General features: G+C 31.7%; 1 protein-coding gene across 1 annotated transcript; it reads left to right on the forward strand.

Annotated features, from left to right (window-relative positions):
• The first annotated feature begins 6173 nt into the window (after nucleotides 1–6173).
• Nucleotides 6174–16586, forward strand: LOC131875726 (putative wall-associated receptor kinase-like 16). The gene is made up of 3 exons (XM_059220360.1): nucleotides 6174–6261; nucleotides 14882–15015; nucleotides 16071–16586. The coding sequence occupies exons 1-3, from the start codon at nucleotides 6174–6176 to the stop codon at nucleotides 16584–16586; spliced, it is 738 nt and encodes a 245-aa protein (XP_059076343.1).
• Nucleotides 16587–17675: the final 1089 nt, after the last annotated feature.

Below are 17675 nucleotides of genomic sequence, written 5' to 3' on the forward strand. Positions count from 1 at the left end.
CTTCTATATCTCTTTGGCATACCCATTGCACACCAAGGTGCAATTGCTAGTTTATCTCCAAACGAGTCAATCTACAAATGCCCATAATGTCTAAGTTAAATCCATTTTTTCATTTTCAAACTAAACAAGTCAATTATAACTATTCAGTTTGTTTGGCGGATATTCGGATAGGACCCAATTTACTTGGGCCTCATTACATACCAAAATAAATACCAATTTGTCATTAAATAAAGAGTTGCAGTGGTAGGTTGATGGTGTAATTCTTATTTGGTGGTATTTGGTTGTCCTTGTCATTGCGCAATGCATACTTGAATGGTGCAGATAGTAGAATGTGTTATCAATTTTTTATATCAAATTCAATTTGTGGACACCCATTTTTCAAATCAAGTGTATGAGGAATGCGAATGGGAATTTGAGTCTATTTTATGGTGCTTATGCTTTTGGCATAGAGACTCAATTTCAGCAATTTGAGGTCATGGAAATGAGTTATGTGTTAGGATTAATATCTCTCAACCTTTGAGTCTTAACAAGAACCTTCCCCACTTAATAAAAAAGAAACAAACTATTGATAATTGTAAAATGATATGAACTAGTGGTTTTTGTAATTTTTGTTTTGATTTTTTCAATATATATTTTAAAAAGTTTAAATAATTTTCCTCATTTCTAAGCCTTTCTAAATAACTTTTTTTTAATACCTTATAGTATTTTCAATGATAAGTATTAGTATAATACATTTTTTTAGAAATAAAATAAATCCATTTATGAAACATAGCTCATTAATATTGGTATCTTGTGCATGCATATTTTAATATTTTTTGCTACATATTTTATTTCTTATTAATTTTTTTACTTTATATTCTTTATTATGTAAAGCAGTTTTATTTCACAATCCATAACATTTTCCTGTATATATTCAAATTAGTTAGAACAAAATTGTGAATACCAAGTAAATATCTATTTTGAAAAAATTCACTTGCATAAGTAAAGACATTTATGTTTCGTAAAAAATACTATATTCATTTGAAAATGTAAAATAAAAAATGAATTAATAAAATATATTAAAAAAAAATCTAGAAGGTTCTCATTTAAGGTCATGATACTAGAAAAGTGACATTATAATGACTTTTCTTAATGTTTCGACCCTTGTTATAAGACATGAATTTCTTTTGAAAACTCTATAAAAAAACAAGATTATGACATCCAAAAGACTTTTGAATGAAGCTAATTTTTTTTTAAAGGTCCCTCAAATAAATTATTTCAAACATGAAACATTTAAAAATAAAAGGGCCATCTTTCAAAATTTCTCACCTTCATTAGAAAGTCATGACCTAACATCACCTTAGACGGTAGATTTGATCACCTCAGATGGTAGACTCTTTATTTGAAGCTTGTTTATTATATTTTTGCACCTTTCTCTCATTTTTGGCCTCATCCTACAACTAAGACACACTATTTTGGAATCACTTAAGAAAAAGGTAAATTCCCCTACCATAAACATGAGACATGAATTATTGCATGATGAACACTTTTCTAGCACTAAGGTTGTTTACAAAACCATGCTAGACAAAAGTGAAAATAAAAGAAATAATGTTTCAACATTTGACATGTGTAGATAAGCATACCCTGTACCTAGCATAGAAATAGTAAATATGGAGTAGACATGAAGACATGACCACAAAATTATACCACACAAAAAAATCAAATAGGCCACAAAGGTCATAAATCCACATCAATTAATAATATAAAAAATAAATTGAATAGATCTTATTTGAATAATTATTGACATTTACATTCTAATTAGCACAATTCATTATTATCTAGTTTGATGCAAATACTAATGGTGTTAAATGCTACTTCTAAATGGTCACGTGTTTCTAGGGATAAGTTTTCTAAGGTAAACATGGAAAATATTGACTTTACAAGTCATACTCATGACTTAGAACAATAATCTTCAAACATCTAATGCTTTAAAATAATTATGTAAATTTTGATTCATTTTAATGCACTTGTTGAAATCCTCCTAATATGATTCTTCAAATGATACAGAATATCAATTTCTTTCTAGGTTTTCATAGAATAAGAAGAAACAAACCATAGGTAAATGTAAAGAACAAAAATTGATGATTTTTTAGCACCATAAATTGGTCAAAAAATATTTGTAAAAAGATTCATGGAAAACAAGATCTATGATTTTTTAGAATTTAAGGGAGTCATTCAAATAAAAATAATTATTTATTTAATGAAGGTTTTTTAATAACATTCATGAGGCAAAACAACCTATGGGGCGCATGGGTAGTCAACAACATGAATATGCATAGAAATCCAAAACAAGGAGACCATAAACATTGTGCCTACTTGATATCCTTTTCCTTTTGGATCTTGGATCCTCTATGATGAATCTCAAATAAGTAATCAACAATTTTTGTTATCACTTCTTCTTCAAACAAGTTACTCAAGGAGCTCACATTTAATATCTTGATGTAATTCATCAGAATATTCATATAAGTTGAACACTCCATGACTTTCTATTTTGTCTCCACCAACTCCAAAGTACAATAAAAATATATTTTATCTACACCAATCACTTTTCCAGTTTCACATCTAAACTACTGGATACTAGTCCTTAGTTTAGTCCTTAACATTTTTTATTTCCATTCTTTTTCCACTACTATATAATTATTTTGTCTATGGTCATATGAAGGATTGAAATCCTTGATATAGTATTCCCTTTTCCTCCCAAATAGTCTTGTCCACATGCTTTCTTTGACTTTTCTTGCACATACTCTTGATTTCCCCATTGTTATTTGGGCACTCTTACTGATACCACATTTATTAATTTGTTTTATCAGTTTTTTTCATCTACATGCTCTTCCTTCTATCTATTTCTCTTTTGCCATCATTTTGGGCCACTGAGATAGCTCTATATTCTCTAACCTATTTTAAAAACCTAGTAGTTGGATCATAGCTAATGTCTCGAAGGAAGACACCAACTTTAGCTAAGGTAATTTAATAGAGAAAATACTATTTTATTTCAATCCCATATGTGATTAGATATTTTGTAATCTATCTCAATTTCCTACCAACCCAAAAAGTTTTCTATTAGCTTTCCAATCCCACAATTTCACCATTCTATATCTCAAAACGAGTGCCACGTAGTGACAAGTACTTGTAGTTTTAATGTTGTAATAGAAGTAATAAATGTAACAAGATAAGTACATAAATACATAAAAGACTTTAATGTTATTTTGTTTAATATTATTAGAATAAAAATGGTTATTTGAATTAGTTGATTATTAGTCTATTAGTAAAGCTTTATGAAAGTGAAATTAGTCTATTAGTAAAGATTTTTGAATTGTAATTGTAACTTAAAATTATATGTATTATAATCTTATTTTAATTTTGATTTTGAGAAATGAGATTGTATTAGAAATAGAAAAAATATAATGTAATATTATCTATTTCCATTTCACTTATAAATAGAGTATTCAATTACATGAGGATAATCCTAACCTAACTAAATAAATATTTTTAATATCATATTATCTAAAATATTGCTAATCTAAGCATTATATTATTATTAATTTTTTTATATTATTAAATTGCATGAGGATAACCCTAACTTAATTAAATAGAATTAAGTTTATAGTCAATTAGAGATAGAATTATGGTTAAGTTGGAGTTATTTTTAAAGTCAATGTTAGGTTAGGTTTAGATCAATTTTTTAGTTATGTTAAGGTTCAATTAGAGATATGATTAGATTTAATGTTAGGTTAGGGTTGGTACCATATAGATAAACATTAAGATTCTTATATTATTGTATTTTAATTATTATATTATTTTAATTAGAATATATACTAAATTATTATTATTTTATTATTTATATATTATAATTATATTAAATTATTAAATTTTGTTTCTTTATCATAAAATATATGTTATAATTACATTATAATATTATAATATATATTTTTTATTTTGTTATTATTCTTTACTAAAACATAATTTAAAAATATTAATACTATATTGTTAATGATAAAATTATTATTTTATTATTGTTCTTATAGCATTATAATGATTTTTATATTATTAAATTATTTTTATAATTAAATTGTATGAGGATAACCCTTACCTAACTAAAATACTATTATTAATTTATTATATATTAATCTCTTAAATATTTTAAAGGATTTAGGAATAAATTTAAACCTTTAAATTTATTTAATATATTATTAATAATATTATCATATTTTGTTATATATTTAATTATGACTGTATAATATTAAAAAAAAATTAGAACTATTGCAATGCAAATAATTATGAATCAATTAATCTATTAATATTATGATTGGAACTGCATAAACATCATAAACATCATACACTAAGCTTACACTTCTAAACTTAAAAGTGTTAAATAGAACCTCCATCAAAACAATCCTGGATGTGAGTCCACGTACTTGGGATTTACCTCCAAACCAATATGGCATCATTGGCGCCGGTTCTTACGGTCCCTGTGGGGCATCAGCGATAGGAATTGTTCTATGGCCAAAGGAACACCCAATTACTCATGCGCCACTGTTGCTCGATGTATAGACCCTCAAGCAGGGGACGGCCACGTGTGCAAATGTCTTGAGGGTTATGAAGGGAATGGCTACACTAATGGTACTGGTTGCACAGGTATATGATCTCCAAACTTTCCAAATCTTGAACTGTTATCTCTCTCTCTTTTAACAATATTGCCCTTGAGATATTCTTCACTTTTTGACGATGAAAATGGATGTACATATGTGGATGAATGCAGTCAGGGAGATTTGAATGAGTGCATTGAAGCATTGCAGGGGGGTATATGTCATAATTTGCCTGGTTCTTACATTGTTCATGTGAAAAGGATTACAGTGGAGACGGCTTACATTACGGGGAAAGATGCCAATCTCGGAGCTCAAATGACTCCCTAAAATCTGCAGTTATAGGTAAGGGTGTCGTATGTCGACTTCTGTTTTTTAAATAACAATGAATTTTTAAATGATTAATAGTTGTTTTTTTGAGTTTTTTAAGTATTAATGTTTTGGATCACATTCTAGAGAATGCAAGTAAGTATATATAAAATTATAATTTAATATTATAGATATCAAAAATCACACAATAGAAAATAACTAATAATTGAATGGATTGTTGAAATCTGTTAACATTCACACAATAGAAAACAACTAATAATTGAATGGATTGTTGAAATCTGTTAACATTAAGTTGTTTGCTTGCTTATTTGACAGGCTCTGTTTTTTCATTCATTAGAGTTTCGTTTGCAGCGGGTGGATTATTTTGGTTCCTGAGGAGGCGTCAGTTGAAATATGCTGGAGATCAGAATTTCATAGAGAATGGAGGTATTGAGCTGCAAGAACGCATTGCTTCCATGGGAGGAAGAAAAGGCCTGCGAATGTTTTCTGAAAAAGAGTTACAAATAGCATCCAACAATTACTCAACAGAGATAGGAAAAGGCGGCTTTGCAACGGTGTACAAAGGAGTTCTCTCCGATGGCATGCCAGTGGTGATCAAAAAGCCCAAAGCATTTTCTCCAGAATTCATTAACGAAATCGTTATTTTATCCCACATCAATCACAGAAATGAAGTGAAATTGATTGGTTGCTGCCTCCGTACTCAACTTTCACTGCTTGTATACGAATTTGTGCCGAATGGGACACTCTTTAAACTTTTGCAACCCCTAGAACAGCATTTACCTTGGGAAAGGAGGCGGCAAATCGCCATAGAGGCAGCAGATGGAATAGCATACATTCATCGTGAAGCATCTCAGCCAATTTCCATCGTGACATAAAATCATTGAATATTCTTCTAGATGACACATTTACTCCAAAAGTGGCAGACTTTGGTATTTCTCGTCTTCGACCTTCTAACGAAATGCATCTCAGCACCCTTTTTCCCTGGGGCACTCCAGGTTATGTGGATCCCGAGTTCATAAGAAGCAAACACTTTACAGAGAAGAGTGATGTTTATAGCTTTGGTGTAGTTTTGGTGGAGCTTCTCACTGGTTTAGAACCAATTATGTCTCCACCTGAATTGTCTCAACAAGCTAGGCAGTGTGTACACTTTATCCAACTATTTCCTATCTGCAAGTAATGGTGGTCACTTAATCGAAATCTTTGATCCCAAAATAGTGAACGATGGAAACCAAGGGTAAATCTGGCCAAGGAATGTTTGCAAATGGACGGAAGGGCAAGAGCGTCTATGAGAGAGGTGGTGGAGGAGCTCGTTTGGATAAGAGCAAGCACTAGACAAGGAGGACTTCAAATAGGAATAGGGGTGCTTCAACACAGGCAACGCTCAATCATTACAGTGAGCGAGTGCCCGATGAGATTACTTCATGGGATCGGAACACTTCTTTTCTTCAACTTTCTGTAGAGGACCTTTCCACTTCGTCGATTCAGATGTCCAATATGCTCGGAAGATGATCAAAGAGAAGATAGAATTAGGAGTAATGTCTCTCTTTTATTTTTTCATTTCTTTAACATTCAAAGAAATTATATTTTAACAAAATCTGTTTACGTGAAATGACTTTAATCGTAGATCGTGGCTCTGCCTCGATACTTTTTAAACGCAAGTTAAAATATACTGTGTATATTACGTTTTATATTTACCGATCCTTCACGGCAATATATCACACTTAAATAAGTCAAAAGGAATTAATCAATTATATAATTATATATAACTCATTTTCTTATGCTCACAGTTGAAAATTGATCAAAGAAGTGGTAGTAAGCTTAGTAGACAGCTGACGAGATCAAATATCAGTTTTTGCAGCTTCATGATGAAGATGATGAAGAGATTAAATGCACGTGGCAGCTACAGGAGTTCCTCAAGTTTCAAGTTTGATTGGGTCCCTTGATGATTAAAGTTGTCCATAGCTTTGTTGTTATTTGTTTTTATTCACTTGTCATATATTTATCATGTTTTTAGCTGTCATGTTTAGTGTGTTGTTTGGTTCAGCAGGGCAGATTTGTTCATGTTAATGCTTCTTTGTTGCCTATAGCTTTCATGTATTACAGTTCATGTTCAAGTGTCTCATGTATTTAGTTGTCATGTTTGCTTCAGCACAACAGACTTGTTCATATGTTTGTATGGTTAGTTAGTGAACATTGTAATCATTATCTTTCTCTTCTTTGGAGTCGCCCATTAGACTGCTATTTAATTTTTTATTGTATCCTTATATATTAATTAAAGAAAAAAGACTTAAAATAGTTAACTGGTATTATAGTTATTATTGTATTAATTAAATTTTAATTGATTATTATTAAATCATTTATTGATCAATGATTTTTTTTTAATTCTAAAAGTGAACATACATGAAATTTAAAAATTTTAAGAAGCACATGATTAAAAAAATTGTCTTATACACATTTTTTTAGGAATTATAATCATGAATTACTTCTTAAAAATTTTAAGAAGTACTTAATTAAAAAAAGACTTAAAATTAATTCCACAACTAATTGCTCTAACATATGACATAAATCCGAAGGCAAATATCCACAATCTACAATATTCCAATCTTGGTGTCATTCAAAGGACTATTTGGCCAAACAATCTACTTCTCTATTCCACTCACAACAAATATCAAAAAATGTCATAGAATTGAAAGACCTATTTATGCATAGGATCTACCTAAACAACATGCTTAAATGCCAACTGGTAGCTTCCAATTGTTGCTCATTCAACATATTCACCAATACTTGTGAATCAGAATCACAAATAATTTGTTTCCAACCAAGGGCACAACCTCTCTCCATGACACAGAGAATTGCAAGAGCCTTCATGAAGTTATTCGTATGAAACCCTTTATAAGTGGAATTTTTTTTTTAAAATGGGCCAAAACTATCTCTACCAATACCACCAACACGAATGTGTCTAGGATTCCCCCTAGAAGAGCCATCAATGTTTATCTTCATAACTCCTAGGGGATGATGAAGACAAAAACCCTCTCAAATTCATGCAAATAGCTCTAAAAAAAACCAAGTACTAGTTCATATGTAGCATATAAATAATGATATTCGGAACATTATATTGTAATTAATATTATTTAATTAGTTAACAATATTATTATTTGTAATATTATTATGTTTTCACAATTTCATATTATTTGCAACACTTAAAAATTAGTTAAAATTCTTTAAAAAATTACACTTTTGTTTTTTTCTAATTATATCAATATCTCATTCATCAAAATAATTTTGCTATCTAATTTAAATATATTTTAAATTTTTATGTCATATAATTTTATTTTTTATTTTTATAATATAAAATTAAATATTTATTATATAAATAAGCATTTTTTAATATGTTACTCATATAATAAATGTATTTATTTAATTATTTTGTAGTTGAATTTGTAAAGGACAATCAATGTCAAATATATCCAAGTTTTTATTTTGTACATGTGTACATATAATAGAACATTTATATAGCTTAATATCAAACAAAATTGAAAATCAGAATCAACTAATTAATCTATAAAATCTTTTTACTAACTAATCATTCGATCATCAATATTTAATAAATATTCATTTTAAGGAATAAAGTCAACTTAAGTGTATACTAGTCATAGTTGTGTCTAGTATGATGACAACTATAATCTTATTAATCCAATTAAATTGTTATTCATTTCGCTTGCAATAATATGTTTATCTTAAATTATTATTAATCAATTTGTCTATTGACAGAGTGACAAATATTGTTGTTGCAATACTATAAAGGCAAGTACTCACCACTACATCACACTTGTTAATATGAAATAAATTTAAATACAATATCAAGGTGAGAAATTAATCCATCAAATAAATAATAAATTTAAATATAGTATTAAGGTGGGGAATTAATCCATCAAATGTACAATTTCAAGGTTTATTACAGTAAATATTTTTTATATTTATAAATCAAATGTTATTTATTGTGGTTTACCAATGCAAGTGAAATATTATCTCCACAAGTATAGACATAAGCTTTGTGAATGTGGACATTAGAAACTCCGCATTCTAATTCATTGTCTTTGTATTAAGTGTCATTATTAAAATTTTCAATGTACATATGTTATGTGAATTATCTCTTTAGCTAAATGCAATTATCTCGCATGCATGAGAAGTGATAGTTGTCTTGAATAATATTAATTTAAACGAAGAGCTTAGGAATGAAGAAATATCATCCATTTAATATGTTGTGTTGAGTATTTATTAGAGGGCTTCCTCCTTGAAGAGGTTATTGATATTTTTTAATTTATTTTATTCATAGTACATAATATCTATATTTCTATTACTAGATTAGTTTGTTGTAGGAAGAATCATAACATCTATTATTAGAACTATTTATGTATCCATGTTATGTATGAAATTAGAGATTTGGAGATGTGATTATCCACCATATGCTCTCACATTGCCTTTTTGGAATCTTGGTGACTAGAAAGTGGCTAAAAAAAATAGTCATTGTAAGCATTTTTCCCAAAATTCATCAAATTTACATTTTATTGCTAATATTTTCTTTATAGTCTTAGGCCAAAAACCTTATGTTAGGGGCTCCCAAAAATCCTAAAAATTATTTATTTTTAGCTAAGATACATTCTACAAAAAGGGTCTAGTGAAGTGAAGAGTTCTTAAACTCCAATATCCAAACATCAAACAACACATGAATAGATAATACCTATTTTTATAACCATCAACATACCATGATATAATTATTATCAATGGTTCTCCCTTTGGCTTATTTATGGCATCTAGAGGCTTACAACAATGAGATCTTATCTCCCCTTTCCTATTCATTTTGATGGGGGAAGCTCTTAGTAGTCTTATACAATGAGAGGATCATATAGACAATCTCAAGGGCTTGTACCATTCCACTTCCTTGTGGGTTTGTTCTCACCAACACTTTGTTGATGACACTATTTTGCTTGGTGAGAGCTCTATTTAAGAATGAGGAAAATTAAGATAGGGTTGCTACAATATGAAGAGGCTTCTAGTTAGAAGGTTGGTCTCCCTAAGAGCTCTATTTTATTTTTTAAAACTCCAGAGCGGTGACAGGCCAGAATTTCTTACATTCTTGGATGCTAGATTGCCTCTCTTCCTTCCACCTATTTGGGTCTCCCCCTATGTGCAGGCCCTTCCCCAAATTCCTTTTGGTCCACCCTAATTTATAGATTTCAATCCAAACTTATGGGTTGGAAATGATCTCTTCTTAATCAAGCTGGGAAACTTCAACTGATTAAAACTTCTTTGTAGAATCTTCTAGTGTATGCTATGAGTCTCTTTCATGTACCAAAGAAATTTTCTATCAAAATGGAACTTATTCAGGAAAAAACAATGTAGATTGGTACTAAAAACAATAAAATATTTCACTTTGTTACTTGGGATTAGGTCTATTTGCCCCAAAAAGTTAGAGGTGTAGCAATTAGAAAGTGTAATGTCATAAACTCTCACCATGCCAATTTACACCTCATATTTGTGCCAATAATTTAGTGTGTCCCCTCCTCATCTCCTATCTAGGTTTGTTTTGTGTCTAATCTCTAGTTGTGATGCCAGGTACGCCCATTGATGGATTCCTTGGAGGGATTTCCTTCTCCTTGAGGCTTAATTATTGCCCCTTGCTAAGAAGGACTAGGGTGCCCATGCCCTGATTCTGGACCAGAGCGCCCACGCCCTGCTCACTCTTAGTTCGGCCCTATTGGACTAATCTTGTTGGGGTAGATCCATCCCTTTCCCCTTCTGTAATAATGACCATCTTTTATTCATATCTTGGATGCTCCTAAGGAGGATGTTTTGGTATGGAATGGGTTGTCTAATGGCACCTTCTTTGTTGCTAGAGTGTTCAACTTATAGTTGAAGGTACTTGCTCCACAACCTTTTTGGGCCCTTGTCTAAGATTCGTATCTAACTTTGAAAATCATTTTTTTTTGGCTTCAAGTGTAGATGTTGGCCCATTTTTTAAGCTGGCTAAATTTAAACTTTTAAGTCCTAGTTAATAGTCGGCCTTTTTCAAGTTTTTTTTTTGTTCGAAAGTTCTAAAAATGGCCAAGTTCCTGATAATTCCAAACTTCCTGAATTTCTTGATTTTCTGACTTCCAAAGTTCCAAAAATGGCCAACTTCCCGATAGTCCCAAATTTCCAAAAATTCCCGATTTCTAGAATTCCAAAGTTCTAAAAATGGTCGACTTCCCAATACTTCCAAACTTCCAAAAATTATTGATTTCTCGACTTCCAAAGTTCCAAAAATGGCTAACTTCTCAATCATTGCAAAATTTAAAAGATCCTTGATTTATCAACTTCTCAAGTTCAAAAAATGGCTTACTTCCCAATAGTTCCAAAGTTCCAAAAATTCTTGATTTCCCGACATCATCGATTCACAAGTCTAAAAATGCGTCCAAAAAAAAGTTACAAATTTCTCAAATCTAAAAACAACCCACCTAATATTTTGATCTCAAATACCCCCATTTTTAATTTTATAGCCATACAAGATCCTATGACATGTTATTTTAATATTTGTTCTATGGAGCGATATAGTTGGTAGGGCTAGCTTACAAAGGAAGTACCTCAATTTTGTGAGTTGTTAAAAAATTGTTAAAACCCCTTATTTTATTTTAATTATCATATCTAATGACAAACGTTCATGGCCCCAGGATGCCCAATTAACCGGTAGTGAATTTACTCAGAAGTAGTTGCAGGAGAAATTCAGAATTTCTCAATTTCTCTATAGTTTATATATGATAATTTAAAACACTTTAAGATGTTTTAAATCATTTTGAGAGAAGAAATTTCATTGGAATGTGAAAGGGTTATTTCATTCTTTAAAATATAAGCGGTTATTGAAATTGAAAAGGTTGATGGAGTCTTTAAATGTGTAATTAATAGAATTATGGAGAGGAAAAAGAGGGAAAGGCAACATAGTTTTCTTTTCAGCACAGTTTTATTATGCGGGGGTGTGGAGTATGTGAACTCACATTTTGACATTGAAGGAATAAAGAGGATATTTCTAAGTCTTTGAATTTAATAATGTTTTCTTTAAATTTTTAATGAATTGTTCTTCTTTGTAATTACTTTCAGTGTCATTCTATTATATTGGACTGTGTATGTATTTAATTATGAATCTTTGAATTTAGATTAAATCATGTGTTGAAAAGGGTCTACAACTCTTTCTTTCCCTGGGTATCATTTGTGAGTGTGGGATAAGTAAATTTTGTGTTGTTAGTCTACATTCAATTCATTCTAAAATCAATGTTTTGCATCTACTTTCATGTTTATAGGTAGGTGTTAGCTTGCCTTTTCTTCAATTTGGTGAAAAGAATACCCTATATTTTCATTCATTGCATATCATCTGAAGGTATCTGCACCTTGTAAAATAAGCAGAGAGCATTTGCAAACACCATTGCAAGTGACTCAATTGTTGGTCAAATTATCATTGCCATGGGCAAAAGAGTATAAAACTGAACTGACAAATCTATTAACCAATAGTAGGATAAGATTCTAGACATTGATAATCTTTGCAAGAGGGGTGTTACCTTACCCAATAGATTTTATTTATGTAAAGAGAGTTTTGAAGAGTCAGTTCATCTCTTGATGGATTGTAGTTATGTGAGGGATATTTGGTCCCATTTTCTCAATCTTTGGTTGTTGGATTGTGTGTTTCTTGCTTCGTTGGTGGATTGTTGGTTCCAATAGAATTTCCCTTCCTCCAATCCTTCCCTCCAACTATTATGGTCACTTATCTTACCCCATATTGATTGGGGATTCTGGAAAGAGAGAAACAATAAGATCTTTAGAAGTATGGAATGCCCTACTCCTCTTCTTATTGTTAGGATTCAAAATGCTATTAAAAAAAACTTCTTGGTGGCTTCCCATGATTAGAGGTTTGTTCCTAAAATCTCTCTATCCTCTTCTTATTTTCATGTGGCTCAGAAATGGTGTCTTCAAAGAGACATTTCTCCCCCTAGTCAAGGATTCAAATAGAGTAGGGAAGGAGTGGTGTGGACTATCCCTCCTTCTAGTTGGGTCAAAATTAACATTGATGGGGCAGCCAAGGGTAACCTTGGTCCCACTAGATGTGCAAGTAGCTCATGATCACAATGGTAGGCTTGTCTCAATGGTGGCACTCCCTTTGTGAACCCAAACAAACCACTATGTTGGGTTATAGCCGCATACATTTGTAGAAAGATGGCTATGAAGGAGAACTACAAAAGAATTTATTTGGAAAGTGACCCCTTCAACATTGTTAAATGCCTACTTGGGTCACAAATCCCTAGTTGGACTATAAATACCTTAATTGAAAATAGTTTAGGGATGCTTAAGTCCCTTCATAATTTTAGAATCTCCCATGTCTTTCGGAAAGGAAATAAAGTGGCCGACGATTTGGCAAATCTTGGAGTCAAACAAACTAGGAATAAGTGGTGGGACACCCATGATCTTATCTCAATAGAGATTAATAACTTGATCTATGATGATATACGTACATGTTAATTCAAGGGCTATCTAGGTTTCAATTATGCAATATTTTTTGCATGAGTCAAAGGAAGGGATGAGGTTTCTGCATCATAACATCATTAGGAAAGGAAAATTTTGTTCTCTTTCTATTTCTAGAATCTTTTTTTTCATGTTCTTTGTTGTATTCTAGGATTTTGTGGCCTTCTGCGGGGTGCTCACATATCTATTTGTACGCCCACTATGGGAGGTGACCATAATAGATTGGGACCCATTTTGTATGAGAAATGGAGGAATATGAGTGAGGTGTGGGATGAGGTTTCTAGCAAAGGGATAACCTCATACATTGAAAAACTTCACGGCTCCGACCCTAGGGCTACCAAGCAATTCATCAAGAGTTGGAATAATGGTACCTTAGAGGCATTTGGAGGGGAATTTGTGGTAGATGAAACTCTCATTGTAGAGGTTACTAGGATGGAGTGAATCAGATGGATATGGGCGAAATAGGCGGGTGTCGATTATATCTCTCTTCCCATATTTGCATGTCTCACCTAATGCAACATTTTTTTTTTGTGATGTGACTCCCAAAAGCTATGGATTAAATGCATCTATAGGAGAGGGTATTGGATATACGTAAAATAACTATCAGTAAAATAGTTAGGTAGTGTACTAGACATTTATATAGTTTTTTTATTTTTTTTATATTTACATATGATACATCATAAATAAATTGTATGACATATATTTATTATGATTTGATTGATGTAATAAAATATGTAATATTAAAAAGAGAAATTAAATTTTACACTAAATGTTTGTGATATAGACCAATGAGAGAAAATATATGATATTTATATAACTTTGTAAAATGAAAAATATAAAATAAACTATAAAAATTTCATTCAAAAAAATTAATTCTTTGATATAATTGATTAAAGTACTTGAAAAACTCAATACAATAGATGTATCCCAAAGGAACTAATAAAAAATAGATCATTTATAAATATATTAAACTATTTTCTCAAACAAGATGCAAAACGAAACGAGTATTAGCATAGCATACAATTTTCACTATCATTTCATTATAACTTCGGCGAGATTTCTATATCGTTGAAAGATTCATCACAAACTGACATAGTAGATTGACTTGTTTGGTTTTAGAAAAGAAAAAACGAACAGGTAGATTAATATTCACGCTTCTGGAAAGAGTGATTCATTCAAATTGGAAAAATGGAAATTCCGGAATCAAATAACTGTTGCACAGAACCATCTAAGTGTACTCCAAGCTCTATGGAATGAATCTACACCTTACATTGTCAATTAAACTTCCCTGAAGTAGGTGCTACCCTAACGATAGTTCACTGTCACAGTGGACTATCATTACTACTCGACAGTGGATTTACTCCTACAATAAATTCCTGAAGGCTACTCTGGCGTCTTTGCGCGGGTCACTACGGCATACGCCTCCACTGGAGCATCGACCTCGGGAACTGCTCGACGGCCAAATGAACAGCCTTACCGTTGTCTTCTATCACTACCTTTTGCACCGGCTGCACAGGTATGATCTCCACAATTTTCAAATGTAGTACCATTGTCTTCTATCACTACCTTTTAGATTTCCTTCACTCCTTGACGGTGAGAATGGATGTACTGATGTCCATGAGTGCAATTAAGGAGACTTGAATGAGTGCATTGAACCATTGGAGGCTGGTATATGTCATAATCTGCCTGGCACATTGTTAATGTGCAAAGGATTACTGATCAGGATTAAATTGGGAAAATATTGAAATCTAATTTTCAAAATTTTCTATGTTTTAGTAAATTGCAATTTTGAGGGTCTTCGGTGCATTTTTGGACAAATGTTGGGTGACTAAATTTTATATTTAGTTTTTTGATAATTTTGATAGTTTTAGTAGTTTAATTGTAATAAACATTATGGTGACTCTTCGTTTCAATTCCAAGGGATTTGTGTGACCCTTGGGATACATTCGACTTGTATAAACTCCAATTTTGAATAGAATGGAGACAGTTTTTGGCTTGCAATCTTCTTGTTGTCAATTTTTGTGTTGAAATCTACAATACCGCAGGTATCACACCAGGTATTGTAATCTGGTTTTCATAAATCAGATCAATTACAGTGGAGACGGCTTTCAAAACGGGACAAGATGCCAGTCGCCGAGCTCAAATAACTCCCTAAGATCTGCAATTATAGGTAACTGGATTACTTGGCATCTCTATCTTTACATTTAACGCATTATAACATATTGAGTAAATATCTGTTTAAGTTGTTATGGAGAGAAGGAATTCTTGATATATGTTTTTCGAAAACTAATTAAAAAATTATAATTTAATTGGTGCTCGAATGCTAGTATTTTTTTGAAACAGTTTAAAAATAGCCTCCAACAACTACTCGGTAGAATTAGGAAAAGGAGGCTTTGCAACCATGTACAGAGGAGTTCTCCCAGATGGCATGCCAGTGGCGATCAAAAATCCTAAATCATTTTCCCGAGTTTATTAATGAAATTGTGATTTTATCCCACATAAATCACAGAAACGTAGTGAAATTGATTGGTTGTTGTCTACGAATTTGTGCCGAATGGAACACTCTTTCAGCATCTACAGTCACCGGAAAATCACTTGCCCTGGGAAAGGAGACGGCAGATTGCCATAGAGACAGCAGAGGGCATAGCATACGTGCATCGTGAGGCCTCTCAGCCCATTTTCCATCGCGACATAAAACCATCAAACATTCTTTTGGATGACACATTTACTCCAAAAGTGGCAGACTTCGGTATTTCTCGTCTGCGACCTTCTGATGAAATGCATCTCAGCACCATGTTTCCCTCAGGCACTCCTGGTTATGTGGATCCCGAATTCATAAGAAGCAATCAGCTTACTGAGAAGAGTGATGATTTTAGCTTTGGTCTAGTTTTGGTTGAGCTTCTTACTGGTCTTAAAACTGTGTTGTCTTGCCATGGTGAGAAGTACACTTTATATGACCATTTCCTATCCACAATTAATGATGGCCTCTTAACAAATATTTTAGATCCCAAAATAGTGGATGAGGAAAATCAATGGCAGATGGAGAATATGGCAAAACTTGCAAAGGAATGTTTGCACAAGGAATGACAGGGCCGTCGATGAGAGAGGTAGTGGATGAGCTTGTTTGGATAAGAGCAGCCACAAAGCAGGCAAGACTTTTAAATATGGATGCGACTCTCCCTGTGCAGGAAGCTAGTTCCACACAAGCAACACTCAAGCATTACTTAATTGAGGAGCTTGAAGAAACATATATTTAATCTTGTCATGATCTCCATTGGTGCAAATATTTATTTATTTTTATTTATTTTGTTTGATTTGGTTTATCATTTATATTTATTTAAATATATGAGATGTACAGCCACAAAACAAAGGTGGCATATACTTGAATAAGTCTAAAATTCAAGACAATGTTTGAGGAAATTATATTCATAGGATTTTTATTTATGTTAGTTATTAGGTCGCAATGTACCATGTAAAATATGATTATTATTTGTAATTGGAAACTTAGGTAATGAAAAATGCAAGGCTATTATTGAATAAATTCACGTCAAATTTTAATTTAATTCAATAATGAACACAGGATGCAATAGAATTTATTAAAGTAGGGATGGAGATAGAGGGGTAGGGGGAGAGGGTGAGAGCATTTGGTACAGCAGATGACATTTTGAAATGATTATTTTGAAGACTTTCATGAAGGTGCTCATGGTACACTCTATTTGAGAAATAAATCAAGCCTCAAAAATGTTGGAAAAGGAACCATGTGGCTTACATTGCCTAGCCTTCTAGATTTTGTACTTTATTTTGTCTAGTATCTTCTTCCATTGCAATGTAATTTGTTGTCGAGTTAGTATTGATTCAATAACAATTTCAAGTGTCCATTTTGTTAGAAGATGGACATGTGGCTATTAGGTAGAAGTCAAATAATCAAGTTACATTTACTAGTTGTGAAGATGACAAGTTATTAATACTCTATGGTACTTCATCATTTTCTAGGAGTTTTGCATATCTTACCAAGAAGGTAATTTATCTCATAATCATTTATGGCATGCAAGGTTTAGAAATGTTAATTATGATAACATTCATATCATGCAAAATAATAATATTGCAAGTTTTCCCACTTAGCCAGTTGAAAAATGTAAAGCTTGTATTCTTGAAAAATAATATAAAGATTATTTC

This window comes from Cryptomeria japonica, chromosome 5 (genome assembly GCF_030272615.1).
Source record: "Cryptomeria japonica chromosome 5, Sugi_1.0, whole genome shotgun sequence".
NCBI lineage: Eukaryota > Viridiplantae > Streptophyta > Pinopsida > Cupressales > Cupressaceae > Cryptomeria > Cryptomeria japonica.